General features: G+C 43.7%; 1 protein-coding gene across 1 annotated transcript; it reads right to left on the bottom strand.

The window, feature by feature from the left end:
- Window positions 1–3,621: 3,621 nt before the first annotated feature.
- On the bottom strand, window positions 3,622–9,888 carry T265_14645 (hypothetical protein; the record flags this gene model as incomplete). Its single annotated transcript, XM_009174580.1, has 6 exons — window positions 3,622–3,781; window positions 4,100–4,236; window positions 7,566–7,639; window positions 8,141–8,294; window positions 9,155–9,323; window positions 9,707–9,888. Coding segments are annotated over 6 exons (876 nt in total), but the record flags the coding sequence as incomplete, so codon positions are not given.
- Between the last annotated feature and the right edge of the window lie 8,821 nt (window positions 9,889–18,709).

The raw sequence follows: 18,709 nt of genomic DNA, 5'->3' as shown, positions 1-18,709 counted from the left end.
AGGGTCTTGGAAAGATTTGGGCATACACCGGTGCAATCCATATGAGACCGCTTTGCATCCACTGCAACAAATTTTTGGTGTTAACTTCCGTTGGATCATCAGGTTGGGCTAATTTATTTGGCACGAGGGACCAAAGGACACGGAACTTTGATTATTTGGACAGAGATGTAGGAATTCAATGTGAAGCCAAGCGCAGATGTGCACCGCGGACAGCGTCCGTGGTAACTCAATTCGGCTGAGGGTTGCGGATTCGACTTGTGTACAAGGTTCCCGCCTTTTCGATTCTGTTTTGTGTGTTTGGTTCGATAACCAAGATATCTCAGAAAGAAAGAATAACTCTCATGAGCTGGGTAAACTCTCCATCTGAGAACTATTCACTCTGGAAGTCGGTTTACACGCAAACATGGCATGCGAATCTGTAGCTACCTGGTCACTCACATTTTTGACTGTTCAGCTCAGAGTCGCTCACTGGATGACGAGACTTGTCTTTTTTCATACTCGCAGAACACATCACATCAAGGTGACTCATCGGACATCGATTATCTGTACCGTCTAGTGAGCGTAGCAACTACTCATGTGCTGACACACCCACGTACACGCAAACGGACCTACTTATAGGGAAACCGAACACAGACTCGCGCGCGCGCAGGGAGCAGGAAGTCAACCAGTAAAACAATGCGCAAGCCCACGGACAATTATTGAACACATGCACCAGCTGTTTTGTGGAGAAAACACGTTCCCGCCGTCCGGACTTTCGCAAAAGAACTCTCAAAAACTATAAGTTCCCCTTTTAACTTTCTCCACAGTTTATGCGTGTTGCAACTGACCACTGTCAACCATAGTGAAACTTCTATTAGTGCCATATACCTTTGAATTTTATTATGGCCATCATCAAAAGTGCATTAATACATCCCACGCGTGAAAAATAAGTGACGGCGAAGTTAGGACACATCGAGTTCCAATGCCACGTGAATACGTAAAAGTTTGAATAAAATGTGACATCAACGAAATTTGCCCTGTAGATAGACAGTCCTGGGAAGTGTATTAAAACGACATCTGTCTGTTCTCACCCATCAAACTGGCTGTTTTTATGTCTCCAATAGTCTTAAATGTTGAGTAAATATGAGGAGATATCAGTGAAGTACTGAACTAGCGAGATGGTAGCTGAATGTCCTTAGTTTTTCGAGACAAACCGGCGTATTCTTGTACGAAAACATGATCGTCGAAGAGGATATGACCAGAACACGGTTTATCCCAAATATTTTGCGTAGGAATAAATCGGGCAACACCTGCTCATTTTACATCAATCAATCACTTGCCGGTTGGTTCAATAAAATTCGACACTTTTTGTCGCGTCACCCGACCTGAAAAGAACCACGCATCGCTTCAATTGATTATCTCTATCATTTGCCTGATCTCAGGAACTCGTGAACCATGTCACACAAATTTGTTTGTATCATCGAAATGCCATCCTGATTTATGTTATCTTTCATGTAGCTCACTAAGTTTCGCTTTCTATTTTGTTCCCAAAGCATTCTGTCTCCGAAAAAAAAACACTTTGTAATCCGTCTTTGACTGTTTCAACTTTGTCCAAAGAGCGGAAACATGTGGCAATTTGCTTGTGCAAACAGACGGTTCGGAAGTTGGACAGGAAGTTTGATTCTGTCGTACGACTTCATATGCTTGGCGACATAACGACAGCAGACGACAACTTTTGTCCAAATGTTCAGTGATTGTTGCATTCTTCCAAGAAAAACTGTGTTCCAAAGTTTTACAAGGATAGGCGAGTCTAATGTAAGGTGAAATCAGGGTAATTCACATCCACGTTTGTGTCCATTTTAAGTACAAATCGTAAGATGTACACTTAGCCATCTCGAAATGAGAATTCGATTACCCGCAAGGAGGTCATGCTTCCAATCTAATCGATTCGCCACTATTTTGAAAAATGTCCAACTCGGGGATGCCCATTATGCTGTTTTTGTTCATCTTAACCTTTTAACGTCCGATCTGGATACCAGTGTTCATGTGCTATTGAACCGTATCAGTTAGTTAAAAAAAGAAAGTCGTGAAATGTGTTTTCTGCAATGGGCAGTCGGCTCACTGAGAAGAACAATGGTCTAATTTCGACCTTCTCGCCGTGTTTGGCAAATGAATTGTAAACGTTTCGTTACCGTACGAGGAGACATCATCAATGAGTAGGTGGCTGTTAGTGATGACATCCCCTGGTATGGCGACGAAAGGTTTGCAAACAGATCAGCGTCAACCTGATCAACCTGTGTAATTATGTTCTGAATTGTAGTCACAAATGCACTTAGTTGATTGTTATCCACTCGATGGTGCCACGTGACCGCTTTATTCGCGCAGATATTCACTCACAATAACATGGTCTTTGTATTCAAGGAATCCCTATCAGTATCAGTTTGACAACCCATATGGAGTAAAGTGTGCTAGCGCTCTTGTTATCTATTACTTGCACGGATTCGATGAGGTTCACGGGCGGAACGGTTTCATAGAATGAGTGAAACATTCTTTTGAGAAGTTATCACTCGAGAAGCCAGTCTGTGTGATCACGTGAATTGGAACCATGACTTAGTTGAGAACCAATCACACTGCTGATCATCCAGTCGCGTGGCCAATCTTTGATTGGAAGCTGCTGGTAGGAAACGAAATATCATTTGAAAACTCCAAAATATTTTCACACTACCATCATAAATATATGCGTGCTTCGCTTAACAGTAGTCAGGAATCACAGGCGATTTGTGACCTTGTTTTCGAATCTTTCGGCCGAGACGCGCAATTCAAAATCCAAGTGAGCCAGTGCGTGTTTTTTACCAAGCGCTTAACATGAAACTTGTTGTCGACCAATCGGCCGAGACGCGCAATTCAAAATCCAAGTGAGCCAGTGCGTGTTTTTTACCAAGCGCTTAACATGAAACAGGGATCACACACAAAGTTTACTTTTCGCGATATCGATCCATCACGGCATCAGAATGTGTGCATTCCACAATGTTGGTGATGCATTTACGCAGGTCTATGAGGATAGCAAGTGGACGGTTCATTTTATTTGCCTGCTCTGTAAGGATTCATCCGAAAGCAGTTACTCCTCAACGCAATCATCCTGCCGCACAGACATGCTTCAAATCGGTACTGTTATTCGTTTATATCAAGTGACCCATATTTTTCTGTTTTGCAACGGCGACAGTTCTCTGTAAAACCTTTCCAGCACCTGGTCACTAAAATCTTCATCATTCACCAAGTTGAGTGAAGTCCAATCAAATAAGTGAAACGATGAATCAGTAATTCATCTTGTTGTAGTCTTTTAGCAAGTCTTCAATACAGCGATAATTTTGGGGAACTGGTCACTGTTTATTCTCGAATTCTCAAGTTGTAACCCCGGTCTCACTTACAGAAGAAAAGATCCAAATTGCCCAGTCAATCTTCTTGAAGGAAGCCTCTTGTGTAGAAGGTCTTCCACAGAGGGGTACATCGTCAATGTTTTAGCGTCCAGCTTTCGAACTAAGACATTACTGGCAGCTCCGTGACATGTTCCCACAGTTGATTTTTGCAACAGAAATAACCGGGACCAGAAGGCTCAGTGGTTAGAGCGCGAATTTACTCACCGGAAGGTCCGTGGTTCGAACCCGACCTCTGCCTCTCAACTTCTCTTGTCCAGGCAGCCTGGCGGTATCCAAGCCCTCGTGCTTCCTTCAGGTGGCATGGCAGTTTGACACTGAAAGGGTGCTTCAGCTCAGCGAAGAGATAACATGCGTTTTGCCGCAACCTGGTAACATGAGGCGTTAGTTGAAGCAACTCACTTATTCACCAATGGGAAAGTTTACATGGTCGGATTTGAGTTATCGACTCTCAATTGGTTTTTAGTCTACTTCTAGCCAGTATACTGACAACCAATACATGGCATTGATAAAGATTCGAAGGTTAGACGTGAATCCTTACGCCGATCACATGCGATTCGATTGTCGCACAAACGTTTTACGACTCCTACATACCGGTGCACATCTGGCGAAAAAAACACTTGGACGTCTTTGAATGGAAATAGTTGCGAATTAGAAACCGTAAAAGCCAAATTACGTCAACTTACCCGCGCCAAAGCCGATAATTGGACATTCGTGGTAGCATCGATCGCACACGCGGAAAACTTGGATCGTGTAGCTGACAGTCAGGAAGACAATTAACGTCACGACAACCCCAACGGCGACGCCCCATTTTAGACCGGGCCTGAGGAAGGCAAACAGAGCGGACACATAGCGATTATGTTTTCTTTTAAATCAGAGCCTACATTTTGTTTTAAAATGACTTCAACCGTTCACCACAGTGATGAGTATGTTTCGATCAAGTGATGTTAACCTACACTTTCTGCATTCAGCAGTTAGAAACATATTTTCGAGAAATACACTTATTCGCAAATCAATTTGTTTTTCATGAGAGACTCAACTGAATTTCTCGTTAATGATGTTCTACAACTAAATGTGCGGCACACACGCCGCCTGATGTTTCAGTTGGCACGATATTCAAGTAGAACATAAGGTTGGCGGATACCTGCGCATACCTGGTGAGTCACGAAAATGGCGAAACCAGTCGTTGGCTGTCGAAGAGTTTTCAGCAACCTTCCTTTTCCTTTATGAAAAATATACTACGATATTTCAAATAACGTGCCAACTGAATTATGAGGCGACCTGTCTTGTGAGTACTTTATGAAAAGTAAAAAACAAACTTCATTTGGAAGTAACAGGTTACGTGAATTTCACGGATAATAATCTGTCGCAATCATATCAGGTACAAAATCAATAACTACAACGTGATCCATGGGTACGCCGTAAATCGATTGAAAATTTGGATGAAATGGGGGTCACTCTACAAATCGTACCAGACGTATGAACATGAGTTGGCCGCTAATCGCGGGAGTAGGCAGGCCACAGATGGAACACGAGTACTACGGCATGTATTCATTGACCTTGCTCTTTTGTCTAAACTGTAAAAAGGTTTCAAAAGACTGGAATCTAAGGGATACTCTTTGCAAGATAAGACATTAGGCGAATACGTATTGTAGGCTGGAAGGTCCTGATTACCGAGGATGGGAGAAGCAATAGATCAGCGAGTCCGCCAAACTGTACTCTACGAAACCAAACAGTTGTTGCAGCGTAAAGTACACAGTAAGGAATTCTCAACGCAAGTGGACTACTGCGTCTTTCCTTATCAATGACAAAATGAGGTCAGCCACCCAATAGGATGTTTCGATAATCGGAGACATGGAATTTTGGATTCCTATGTCAGTGGGATCAATCAATCAATCGATCGATCGATCAATCAATCAATCGATCGATCGATCAATCAATCAATCGATCGATCGATCAATCAATCAATCGATCGATCGATCAATCAATCAATCGATCGATCGATCAATCAATCAATTAATTAATCTTTCAGATGTAAGCCAAGACAGGATGGATTTCGGCCGTGAATTTTCTGCTCACCAAGATCGCCCAGTTCGATCATGGTGATGCATGTTGACCGACTGGCCTCTTTTCCAATGACGACAAGTTCGTGACTTGAAACGCAGCACATGAATTGTCCCGAATTTCCACAGGTGCGTCAGCATCGAATTTCCAATAGTTTAGCAATTCTTCTATACAGCCCGGAAGTCATACGATCAGTCATGAGTTTAAACAGCGTTTTCAGCTCCTGTCAATGATCTGACCTCCAAAAGGACAAGTGAGTATTTATACACTCGTAAAAGTGGCCCAATGAGTTAGCCGACTTCTGGTGAAAGGAAGAAGGTTTTCGCTGTGGAGGTATTCATTAGAAAATGCCAAATGAACAGCTACAGACTATTGGACAGGGAAGCAAAACTCCCATATGCATCCTGTTTACAAAAACTAAATATCCATCTTCTCTTTGGACGCGTCTTTCTGAACTTTCCTGGACTGTCGCTCATATCCAAGCAAATGCTACAAAGCGACTCCACAAATTCCGCAATAAATCTCTTTTTTCAAGAGACGCAAAGCGAATTTACAAGGAAACATACTACTCGCATGCCCCCCATCAGTAGTATCACCGTTACAGCGGTAGTTGCCAGTTCTAAAACGTATCTATCAGCCTGATGACAGTGGTTGTCGTTGAATGGTGCAACGTGGATGAATTCGTTCGAGTTTGGCTACCTGGAGTTCCCCGTGAGTATAGATTCATCGTCTCACGCCAGAGCACACACTAGAAAACGCCGAGGAGATACCTGAAGAGAGAAGGGTTTTTTTCTTATTGATCTCTTATATATTCAATCAAGGCCACAATTTCTTGTGGGTCATGTTTGCCAATCACTTTACAGCCGGCTTGAGAGTCCCACATGCCAGTTGAGCATCAAATGACAGGGGTAGTTAGGTGTAGGGGGGGGGGTACTGGAAGTTGGTTAAACTTGAGCATACAAAGAACATGCGTACAAGTCACCTGGTCTGCGCTGTGATGAATCCTTCTTCTAGTGGTCTTTTGCGGGTGGTCACTAAAAGTTCTTCAATCCTCTCCATTTCGACCTTCCAGCAACAAGAGTTCAGTGGTATCTCACAGAATGTGTTTACCTTGGTATTATAGCCCAGGTGGCTTAGTTGTACCACACCGGCGTCTTTAACTAGTTGGCAAACTATCCGGTCCGTATTCTTTCTCGCTCGCATGAAAACATCCTGTTTTTTGATTGAGTAACGAATGAGTCGTATTCTTTTTGCTAATCGCTACTGATAAAAGGCCAGTATGACACTCATGTACCGACACATATCCAAAAGAGTTCCAGTCCCAAGAAGTAACGTTTTTGTTTTGGAAATTTAGAAGAAAAAAGATGACAGATAATCGTCAAAAAGGAAACCCAGGACAATTCGGTACAATCAAAGGGAGAGATTGGGAGACCGGCGGATCGAAAAATCATTTTTTTAATATAGAAAGGAAACTTTCGACTTGAATACGGGCGGCGAATAACTGTGTTGTCCACACACTGGCAGACAGTTATGATGAATAGCAATCAGAAGCCTTCAACAAAAAGTGAGCTAAAACAGCGCTTCGAAGCAAATCGGGGTTTATGCGAACTGACGAGACCATTGAAGGCGCAGGAACGCCACACTCGAAGATTAATTAGATCCGATGGGGGGTGCAACAGTAGTGTACAGATCAGACCCGTCAGTGTATGCGGCACTGACAATATCCCCAGGTATAATGCCAGGAAAATATCGGATAACTGCATAAGAGTTTTCTTATTTTATCAGACTGGGAAAAAGGAATAAAGAATTCACAGTCGCGTTGCTCTTCTAGTCCTTGCACGGTTTTTCTGGCCAGTCCTTGTTACCGCTACTCCGTCAGGACACCCTGAAAGCATCGAGAGTATCACCTATCAAAACCGCCCAGTCACACAAATCAAGGTGGTTACGTTCGCCTGATCACACGTGATGACCCAGGTGCCCCAATGCGCGTTGGTGGAGTACTGTTACCATTTAGTACATACTCTGTCAAAGCCACAGGTATGAACCTCTGGTGAGTTATAACAAGACTGAAATTCGTTCAGCTGTAACACCCCGTCGGTGCCTAGCTGCCGTGCCACCCAAAGGAAGCACGAGGGGCTGGGACACTATCAGGTTGCTTAAGCCTAGACAGGGATAATCGAGAGGCAGAGGTCGGGTTCGAACCACGGACCTTCCGGTGAGTAAATTCGCGCTCTAACCACTTGGGCCATCTCGCCCCAGAAATTCGAATCCAGTGCTTCCCCACCCATTTGTCAGGACTAACTAGGACACAAAGAGAACCGTTCGGACGTCAATGCTACAAATCGCGCAACGACACACCGGAAGTGAAGGAGACTCAAAGTACCAGCGTCTTTTTCGATGGATTGAGTTGCACAGACAAGCAAGTATCTTTCCACACGAAACAAGCCAGTCGGAAAAACGCAGAGCTGAGATAAAGCTGACCGGACCGTATGGCTGGTTGGGTCTGCCATCCAATAAACCACATGGTATCGATAGGGCTCAAGGTTACGACTCATCTAGGAAACGTGTACGGCTCGGCCTGAAGGGCTATGCACTCCTTCTGTCGGCAGTTTTAATCGGAAACTCAAAAACACCAGACTAGCTTCATAAGTGGAACCACTCACAAGGTTGCTGAAAACTTTTCGACTGAAACGTGAAGTGGTCTGTGTGCAGCACATTCAGTTGAATAACATCATACACAAGAGATTCGCTTGAATCTCCCGTGGAGACCAAATCGACTTGCAAATGAGTTTGTTTGTCGAAACCACACCAGTTTCTCTGAAAAAACTGGGTGGGGTGTAGACAGTTACGGAGCTTTTTGTTCTTCTAATTCTGATGTAGGTAGAATATTACTTAGTTTGCTGGACGAAAATATTTTTTGAAAAGAACGGTCCCATTCCAAATCGTGGTCATGCAAGACTTCTCTGTGGGCGGTATTTTCCACCATTTAGTTGCGCTTCGGTTGGATTCAGTGCTACTTTCGGTAGTGTGATAGTGTAATTTAACAACTTCGAACCAACCTTTTTGCCAAGTGGGCTGCTGAAGTCTCCCTGTATTTACGAACAGGCGCGCTATAGTATTTGGCAGAATGGGAGAACGCATTTACCGGTATGCGACTTCAAATGGACGGACTAGTCACATGATCAAAAATATCTGTGCGTTGCACACCTGTTTACAAGCACGTACGACCAAGTATTGACATTATTTTATGATGTTCCATGTGTGTTTGGTTGGGAGAACTCCCCCGCCCTCACTGTGACTCCCCACGATGACCGAAACGCCATGATGATATTCGCGATGCTATGAAACTGACATCCAGAAACTAGCGATATTTTTCCCTGTTTCGCGAGTTTGGCAGACTAATTCAGCAGGGAGATTCAAATTCGCGAACTACGCTCATTTGAATCGCAGTGTTCTCAGCAATTTTGTGAGTAGTATATCAGATCCAAATTCCCCCTGCTAATTTTGCCACCTACTACTGGCCTCCAATAAATGAAAGATGGTCATCGGGGAATCGTTGTCTCCAAACTGTCATGCAGTGCAATGGAAAATAATCTTTCTGACGAATTCACTGTCTAAGACAATCTATCCTCATTCAAAGTTTAGGTGAATCGCTGACACCCTCACTCGTATCTCACTGGGAACCAAGGTGTTATTAGACTTGGTGCTTTCCACTCTTTTTTGAATTGACTTCCGGCCAACTTGAATCTGTGTCGCAGTAACAGCCACCAAGTGGGGTTTGACGACCGTAGCCAACGAGAATTATGGACGAGAGATTCGAATGCGCGCTGATTCGAGCACACGGCCCTAGAGAAACAGTGAGTTTTGAAATGAGACTCAGTAGCGTACGCACACACAGAAGCGCCTTGGTTTAACCACACATGTGCTGCACAGTACGTGTGTAACTATTAATCGAGCTCATCAGATCATTGCTGCGATTCCCGAATCTAGAGAAATCAATATTTGCGGTGTGTAGGTCATTTTTCTCTAGATGGTCAATTACTCTGTATTCACGTGACCAATGACCTTCTTGTAATGGATGCGTGTATTATTCTCCGTCTTCTGTGGTATCTAAATTACTGAATGAAAACAACTGTTTTAAATCTAAAAAAGCTGAACTCAGAAACATGATGCAAAATGTGATATAATAACGTCATCAGTAGAAGGTAAGCTCTTAAATAATAAATAACTGGTAATTGATCAGCTCTAAAACACCCTTTCGGTGCCTAGCTGCCATGCCATCCGGAGGAAGTACGAGGAATGGGGTACCGCCAGGTTGCCCAAGCCTAGACGGAAAAGGTCGAGAATTAGAGGTCGGGTTCGAACCAGGGACCTTGCGTTCAGTAAACTTGTGCTCTGCCCACCAAGTCATTTCGCCCCTGAGCAATATCGCCCACACAAACTCGCTTACTGCCAACAAGTCTCGCTCTGGTCAACTGGTTTTGAGACCAGAACGTGAGCAAGGATTGTTTGTTTGCTTCTTCTACTCAGCAAATAGTTTCAGCTTCAGAAACCACCGACACTGCATTGAGATGAGCATTCTCTAAAGGGCAGACCCAAGTCTCGTTGCCGGGGTTCGATCTCGCACACGTGACACTCGAAGTGGGCTTGTTATCACTACTCTGCTAGCGCACATTTGAAAAGGCAGATCTGTTCACAATTGAGCGATGTGGTTGGTTAGCCCGATGCCCCAAACGACGACCAATTAAATGTCCCGATCGATTGGCCCGCCTGTCAGAATTTTCCAATCAGGTAGCGCTAACGAAATGGACCTAAGTAGAACAACTTTTGAACCGACGAAAAATCAATATGGCTAGTATGCACAAAGTTGGTTACGTTTTTGAGGTGTACTTATCTTCTCTGGGAGGTAAAATGGGCCTCTTGGATTCTAATTTGACTGTGTTGCTGAGACTGAAGCAGAAACCACGCATCAATGTAATAATCCATAGCATGATAGCTAAAAAAACGAGTGCGTGGAACCACTATCCGATTCAAAACGCGACTGAACAACAACTAATTTGCGAAACTGCCCGGAAACGTGAATAGTTATTTTTGGAACCGTTTCGACCACAGAATAGACATTTCCATCCATATTCCCGCTGTTTCTTCCTGTTCACCTTGAGATATTCAATTTTAGAGGTGATTTATGAAAGGAGCCGTTGTGTGACAAGCACAGTGTTCATGTACAGTACTGGCAAAAATCCGCATCAGACGTTCTTGATACACTGTTCATCCATCCACCACGATAACCGGTTCCGCCTTTCTTGGAGCCCTTCAGGCTGGCCTAGCCCCCCCCCCCACAGGTTCTAATTGTAAATCAAATTGTTACGGCAATTCTTAGGAATACACTCATTTTCAAATTAAACTGGTGTAAATAAATACAGTAACGAATGTCACGTGAGGCGGTAATTTGGCAGCAAATTTAGTTCGGAAAAATCAGACACTTGCGTCTTTCGTTGGCACGAACAACTTTACCTCGTTAGTAACGTACCAGACAGCTTTTTATGTCCAATTTTGTGGTGGCGGAACCATCTGAAATCGACCCGAGTTTTCTTCTCGTTAGTTGACGTGCAGCTGTTTTCTTGACAAGCAGCGGAGGTAACGCTCTAATTTGGCGTGAGCGGACTATCAAATTTGCTTTTGAAAGGCTGATTGAAAAATGCCGAACAGTTGAAAAAGTGTCGGAAAAGATGGGATAGAAAGTGTCACAAACCTGGAGTTAAAAAAAAACGAAGAGCAAATATCCTCGTTGTGCTTTCCGTCACACGTTTCTGCGTTATCAGTTCGGCTAATGTTTTTAATCAATGTGTAAACAGCCGTTTTTTATCCCTTCCGAGTACTGGTCACCACAAGATTGTGAGTGAATTTCACTGGCAAACCCTCTCCTAAATGTGATCAATTTTTCGAATAGGCCTTTTTTATAGGTGCCCTTAGTTGGCTTATCAGGCGGGGAAAACTGTAAGCCGGTCCAAGCTGAGTGATACTCTCAAAGATTGGGTCGCATTGTGCTGTTTGCTATTTTAACGTTTGACCATTGTCATCGATCTTCATTGATTTTTGGTTATCCAGCTACTGGGTACTACTTTGTTCTGTAATTACCGATCAGGAACACTCTCGAATCCCATGGACTTCTCATAAGAACCTTCAAAAATGGGGGGCCAATGGTCTAACTATTTGGATTTTATTCTGGAGAATTAAGTTGGAATGACAAAAAACGACTTGCTCACATGGGATGACATCGCTGACGAAACAGAATGATGACAGCATCACTATTTTGTGACCTTGATCATCATTGTCTACTTTCATGAAGGCTAACGGCATTCACGATGTTCTCTACCTTATGCACCCAATCGCACCGCTTTCTGCTACCTTGGTCTCTGACCTTGCAAAGGAAGCTTGGTTGTCTGAAGCCTCTCGGTGTTTTGTTTCCCCATGCGCTTGTGTATAACGAAAGGTTGGTGTTTTTCACCCCGATGTCAGCAGCTTTTATCTTTCCTGTACTTCGAGTGCGCACACTGGTCCTAATTCGGGGCTGGATCCTGACTTTCACCAAGAACACAAACCCAGAACCAGTCACGTGATATTACCACTTTGTATCACTTCTGTGATTCCAGGATAACAGAGTCCTACAAGCGCCGATGAGTCGTGTTGCACCAAGGGTGATGCAGAGATCACGGTAACCATCAATTTCGCGGAACTGGCAATATGTCTTCCACGAAATCAAGATCTCAGTTGAGGGACGGGATAACACGCTAGCGATGTAGACGCAAAATAGATGTTCTTGCTAACTTCTTTCCTGAACTACTCTAATCTACGGGGAAAAGCTATCCCAATACACGCCACAGTCATGCTTTCCGTGGTGGTGCGCTTCTCTTAACCTTACAGCATTTTTCAGAGTTTGATCAATACATAACTAGTTGGTCTGTGTAGAGCGCATCGTAAGCAAATGATTTTATCGATTTGTCGAGCCATATCTAATTCGTGGGCTCATCCGAAGTTCACCAATAGGACGACAGCGTACGGTACGAACCGAGGGATGAGGCCCGGGGAACCAAGATATAGACCAATCAAAACATGAGCGTTTAAGTCCCATTCGAAAGTCGACCATGTCGAGTAGTCAGTGCGGTGACGGGCTTCAAACAATGGGTAATGGATGGAACTCAACTTAACTGACGGATGGTTCAAACACCCTATGTTCTAGGGCTGTGCACCCCGTGGGTGTTGGGGTTGAGCACTCACCGTGTTATGATACAAACGCAAAATGATTATACAAAAAATACAAAAATACAAAAAATACAGAACTCAGCATCCCGTTTCAAGAGCCACACGATAAGTAGGTTTCAATCTGCGGAAACAAGCTTGCTTCGGGCATATTTGGCGTTATCTGTATACCTGTGTCTTCAAAAGTGACCACTGCATTTGAGAATCAAATGCAAATCAATTTGGTTTTCACGAGAGACTCAAGTGAATCTCTTGTTTATGACATTCTACAACTGAATGTGCTGCACACAGGCTGCCTCATGTTTCAACTGGCACGATATTCGAGATATCTTAGTATACTTTCCTAAAGGAAACTACTCATAAGGTTGCTGAAAACGATTCGACTCCCCATTACTAATTTCGCCCTTCTTGGGTTCAGGTAGAACATAAGGTTGACGGAAAGTGGGAGAATGCTCATACCTGATGAGCCCCAAGAAGGGCGAAACCGGTCGTGGGCTGTCGAAGAGATTTCAGCAACCTTGTGGATAGTTTCCTTTACGACCACTGCGTTGTTTATAGGTGCAAAGCCATGCGTACAGAACACCACACATTTCCGTGACCAGGCTGGAAGGCCGTTCCTCTATCCTTGAATCATTCCTGTTCCTTCTTGTGAAGGCTTTGGTCTCGCCAACTTCTACACATATCTTCATCCGACCTACAAACCTTAGGGTGGTGGCACAATCATTGTCCACCTCTGATCATAAAACCAACTTGTCGGTCGATTATGGACAGAGCCGTGGGATCCACATGAACAATAGATCGATAAATTCAATTTCTGAACGGAATAGTCAGAGGGCAATCATCGGAACGAATATGAATGAAAAGTCCTTTTTTGACACTCCAATGAATTTGTCTGGATTCATTTTACTTTTGAAGTTTTCCAGTAAACGGATTACAGTGGTACTATCTTCCTGAAAGATAAGGCAGTTTTTAAGACTTGAGCTGCTCTATCCTAGCAACTCTCTCTGAAAAAAAGAACCAATGAGGCAGAAGGGGATGCTCATTCTGTTCCATGGTTGATTCATTCCTCATGGGGAGACATCACGTTGTGAATACACTTCGTTGTCCGCCTCGATGCCTCAGCGCACTCTTACCATGATTGACACAGTCTAACTCCATGAACGACTCTTCTTCACTTAACTTAACTATCCTGTTTTAAACCTACAGAAGATGATTCAGATGAATGCTGGGGCGAACAACGTAGCACAACGTGCGGATTATTCAGTTCTCATCTGATTTCCATATTTTGTAAACCTCATCAGCACCCCAGGATTTTCATTTGAGCTTAGACAGGCAAAACTGTTCACAGTTGTTCAAACGGCGAGACTGTCGACCAATAGAATAGTTTTGCCAGTGTATCCACGCAGACGCTTGCGGACTTTGAATGGTTGTAACAATTAGTTCAGAAAAAACGTTGATGTGATGTCATTCCCTCTGGAAAAATTGTTTAATCTAACATGTAAAGTTCAAATTTACCCCGCCTGAGGCATTGATCACGCATTGTTACCAGGTGTAATCGCTCAGCTGCGATGCCTTTTCAGCACCAAGCTGCTATGCCGTCCGAAGTGACCGTGAAGGCCGAGGTCCTGCCAACTTGCGCAAGCCTAGACGGGAGCAGTCGATGCGCTCGTTTGGGTTCGAACCACGGACCATCCGCTCAGTATACGAGTTCATTGGGGAAATCTTTTAAAATTTATATTTTGCGGTGGAACAAACTGTTTACTATAGTGAAGCAACACGTTCCATGTCATGACATAGTTTGAATCTCAAATGTTAATGAATAGCTAACGCTGTCGCTGGAGATGAAGTTCCTGTTCACGAACTTTCTCCAAGTGGAGGTCATTCACAACATATATGAGCCGACTAAATATTATTTTGAAACAATGAGACTGTCAACTACAAACTTCTGCTTACATGTACAATTGATACGCATTTTGAGTTCGGTGATGATATCCGCGAGGAATTCGACGGAGTCACCAAGCTAGCTCTAAGAGGTCGTCCCCGATGGACCTTCTTGTTAGTAAACCAGAACCGAGTAAATTGTGGACCAAGTTGTAGCGTATACGTGAGCAACATGTGTATTGTGTCAGGTTGTAAGTAAAAACAGTCCAAACTGCGATTACTCATGTGGCCATTTGCTTAAAAAGACTTCCATAGTGTGGAATCAATGCAGCGGCAGCAGCAATCTACCAAAAACCATGTGTAAACACGTTTTTCCTGTTTGAGTATTCTTCAGTCAGAAGGAGAACCTAACATCAATCCTAGTCCATTAAACACGGTTCGGTGCCTAGCTGCCATGCCACTAGAAGGAAGCACCAGGACTCGGATACTACCAGGTTGCCCAAGCCTAGACAGGGAAAGTCGAGAGGCAGAGTTCGGGTTCGAACCACGGACCTTCCGGTCATAAGGCCCGCGCTCCAACCACTGATCCAGCTCGGCCAGGGAACTAATGGATACGTGGATGAGCACAATCAAGCTCGGCCGGGGAACTAATGGATACGTGGATGAGCACAATTTTGGGGGGAAATATTCCTCAAATATGGTCAAGAAGTGGTGTGTTCTCCCACATCTTTGGAGACGTTTTTGCCGCATTTGAGGGTACACACTACTTGTGAATTCTCGAATGTACTCAGGCCAAAATAGTTTTGGTTCTAGACGTTACAATCATCGTGCCTACTTCTCAAGTGATTCGTTTAAAACATGAGGATAAGCCAGCCTATGTGTCAGAACGCGCCTAGACATGGAAAAAGTACATGTGTAGCGAGTGACGTATCCCCAAGTTCGCCATCGGTACACGTTCCGAAAGCAGGTGCGTTAGCAGAGCACACCAAACACGGCTTAGCAACATAAGAGCAGCGGAGTGGGGCTGAAATTGTTCACAACCGGAACACCGCCATTGGCTGTACAGGACGAACAAGTGAACGGCCCTCTTTAGGCATTCAGTCATCCTATATATCTACGCAGACGCTCCGTATGTTTTGACTTGACAATAAAGCCGTGTCTCGAGTTCTCTGTGGTCTGGCAGGTTCAGTGCAGGCGCAACCAATGGATAGCCACCCACGATACAACACTATGCTGATATGCAGAGGAGCACGGCGTTTTTCGATTTTTCAGTATAGATTGCCTTCACTTACAGGGCGGAAGTCTCCAGTACACTTGTCAAATCACTTTACTCTACCAACACCCAAGTGGAAGTTACCAGTCGAAAGATTTCGGTGGTTTATTCTCAAGTGTTCCATGGAGTTTGTGGTTCACACGATAAAGCGTATAAGTGTGAGAGAGTCAAAGAACACCGATCACTCTTCCTATGGCCGGAATCGTTGAAATCGGTCCACATGCTGTGGCCAACTACCTGCTCGAAATGTTCCACCAAAGACAACTTTAGTGAAATGGATACCGGCAAGCAAATGCTCCACAGACAGCCAGAAAGTTGATGCCCTCGTTACCTGACAGACTAGTGAGCAACCATTCCAATCTGTCTCTTTTCTCAGAAAAAACTAAGGCTCGAAACATCCAAACTATTCCGGTAAAAAACGAAAGTAGAAAATTGTATGCATCTACTCATATTACGGTTTTATCTCATACTTTTTGTGCCAACTGTCAGGTTGTATCGAAAATGCTGCGTCGAGTGGTAGTTTTGTTCCACACGCTATGGGGATCGCCGTGAACACACCCTTCTCAAAAGACGTTTTTTGAAAGAGGGGAGACAGTAGTTGCCTCAGATATGAGGTAGCCGTGAATGAGCGGTTGAAACCGCCAAACTCTAAACTAAACCCATTCCATTTTTAGAAAGGGCGTAGGCAAGTTTTGACTTGACTGTCCTCAAAAATATCTTTCACACACTTATGTAGGCTTATATATTGTATTACAACTAGCAAATAGAGGTTATGAATGTGTTAGGTTACATTACATTCTTAATATGTTATATCATAATACATTTATATATACATATATATTGCACCTTCATTACGTTACCTTGTACTATTTTATATCATCTCCAAGCTTATTATTTGGTAGTATACAGAAAGTACAATGTTACACTCATCCATGCTCCATTTTACAGACCAAGATGTAGCTAATTCACCAAGTTCCCACGTTGAATCCAGCAACCAAAATCTCTAACATAATCTAACTTTTACCGATCGATTTATCACAAATGAACGTCAGTTAGGAGATGCAAAGGACCTCCACACCATGAATAGTTGTCACTGTGCTCAACCGTTCTTGTTTGCTGTGACCTTGTTCACTTTTAATTTCAACTAAAACAGAATAATTTAAACTTGCTTTCAATCAACTTTCTCAGGTCCGTTTAGAGATGTTTATCCAACATTCATGTTTAATGCAATCTGTTTGATCGAAAGATTGCAACATGATGGTAGCCAACATGCGAAATTCGATCAAAAACCGAAAGCATTCTACACCGTTTCGAGATAGTTTCGAAATAGTCAATCCAAAATCTCCAAGGCACATATAGCCAAACTAAAGTTGTCCTGATGACTTTGTCATAAACCTTGTCACAAATATCTGAAAGGGTTACAAGCCACCTTATCAAAACAAAAAATAAGTTTGGATCTTTGCAAACGAAACATGATTGATCTAGCCAAACTTACTTAGGACAAACCAAACCTATCAGTTTCGTTACACAAGGCACAGGCTGCAGTAATCGATTACAATTTGGCCCCTCTGGCTGCCGGATGTCTCACCTGATTTGCTCACATCATTACCGTCGTACTTCTCATCAAATTAGTCGTGACATTTGAAGACCCCGGTTGGCTGACATCGCAAGAAGCCGGAAAACGTAACCTAGACTTAATAGGTGGGCTTGAAAACAAGGCACACAGTGTGGCGTTTGTCCTGGTTGCCATGACAACCAGGAACTTTCTGTCTTTTTTGTGAACTCTCCAGTCTCAGTAGCATGCCGGTCTTTGTGTCAAATATCAAAAGTGCGCAGTTTATGCGGGTGAGTGGAATTTCACCAACTCGTAGAAAAGTTGCGGACGTCTGCACATGGTAACTATATTATTCGATGTAAAAAACATGCCTACTTATCCAGGTGAAACTGTCTCAAACCCGAACTGTTTAAGACGTCGATGCCGGTTGGCCAGTTCCCACACCAACGTCGTCCTTTGTGGTCACAAGCACTTTACACTCATTTAGGAACGTTCGCCCGAAACGAGCATCATATTTTAACCCCTTGCAAGATTGATCGCGCCAGAAGGCCATTCACTGAAACAAAATACATGGAAACCGCTCAATGCAACCGGCATGGTCTAAGAGCTGGTCGGTCATTACTTCTGATGACCACTTATTTGAATTAGCTTTGTTGTGGTGGGTGAACCCGGCCATCACGGATACTGTGCTGACTGCCGCTTCTAGCTCCTATAAGCTTCACTGACCACCAAACCGTGCTCGCAGATGAAATCCTGAGAAGCCGAAAGTAACCGCGGAATCTCACCGATAACTTGGGCCTACTTCAAAATTACTGGTACTTTGTTAGCTTCAGAAAGCAACACAGTCTTCAGGCAAGGATGATTGGTGGCGTTAGTCCACGAATTCTCACCGACAAACTGAGGTGTTGTAGTGCACTAATTCAGCCAAGCACCCGCTCGCCATCCAGTTCTCTGGGTGTTAAAAATTTATCTCTTCAAATTCAAAACCAACACATATCTGTCCACGGGCACGAACAGACAGACCCGTCAGGAGTAAAAATTCGATCGCGGACAAATTGACCCCCTTCTCGAAAGCATATACGTTTTGAGGATGTTCTCCTGGAAGAGTAACACTGCTTCCAGTTTGGAAGAACCATAAGCAGTTGATAAACTCTGACACCATAGTACCAGTATGGTCATCATCATCATCATCGACAGCATGACATCAGTGTTCAACACCGATGCTTCACTGCAGTATGGTACTGCAGTTCAAATCTCATACTT

Source organism: Opisthorchis viverrini (genome assembly GCF_000715545.1).
Source record: "Opisthorchis viverrini unplaced genomic scaffold opera_v5_229, whole genome shotgun sequence".
Classification (NCBI taxonomy): domain Eukaryota; kingdom Metazoa; phylum Platyhelminthes; class Trematoda; order Opisthorchiida; family Opisthorchiidae; genus Opisthorchis; species Opisthorchis viverrini.
Note: the sequence above shows the minus strand (reverse complement) of the source record. Positions and strands in the feature narration are given on the sequence as shown.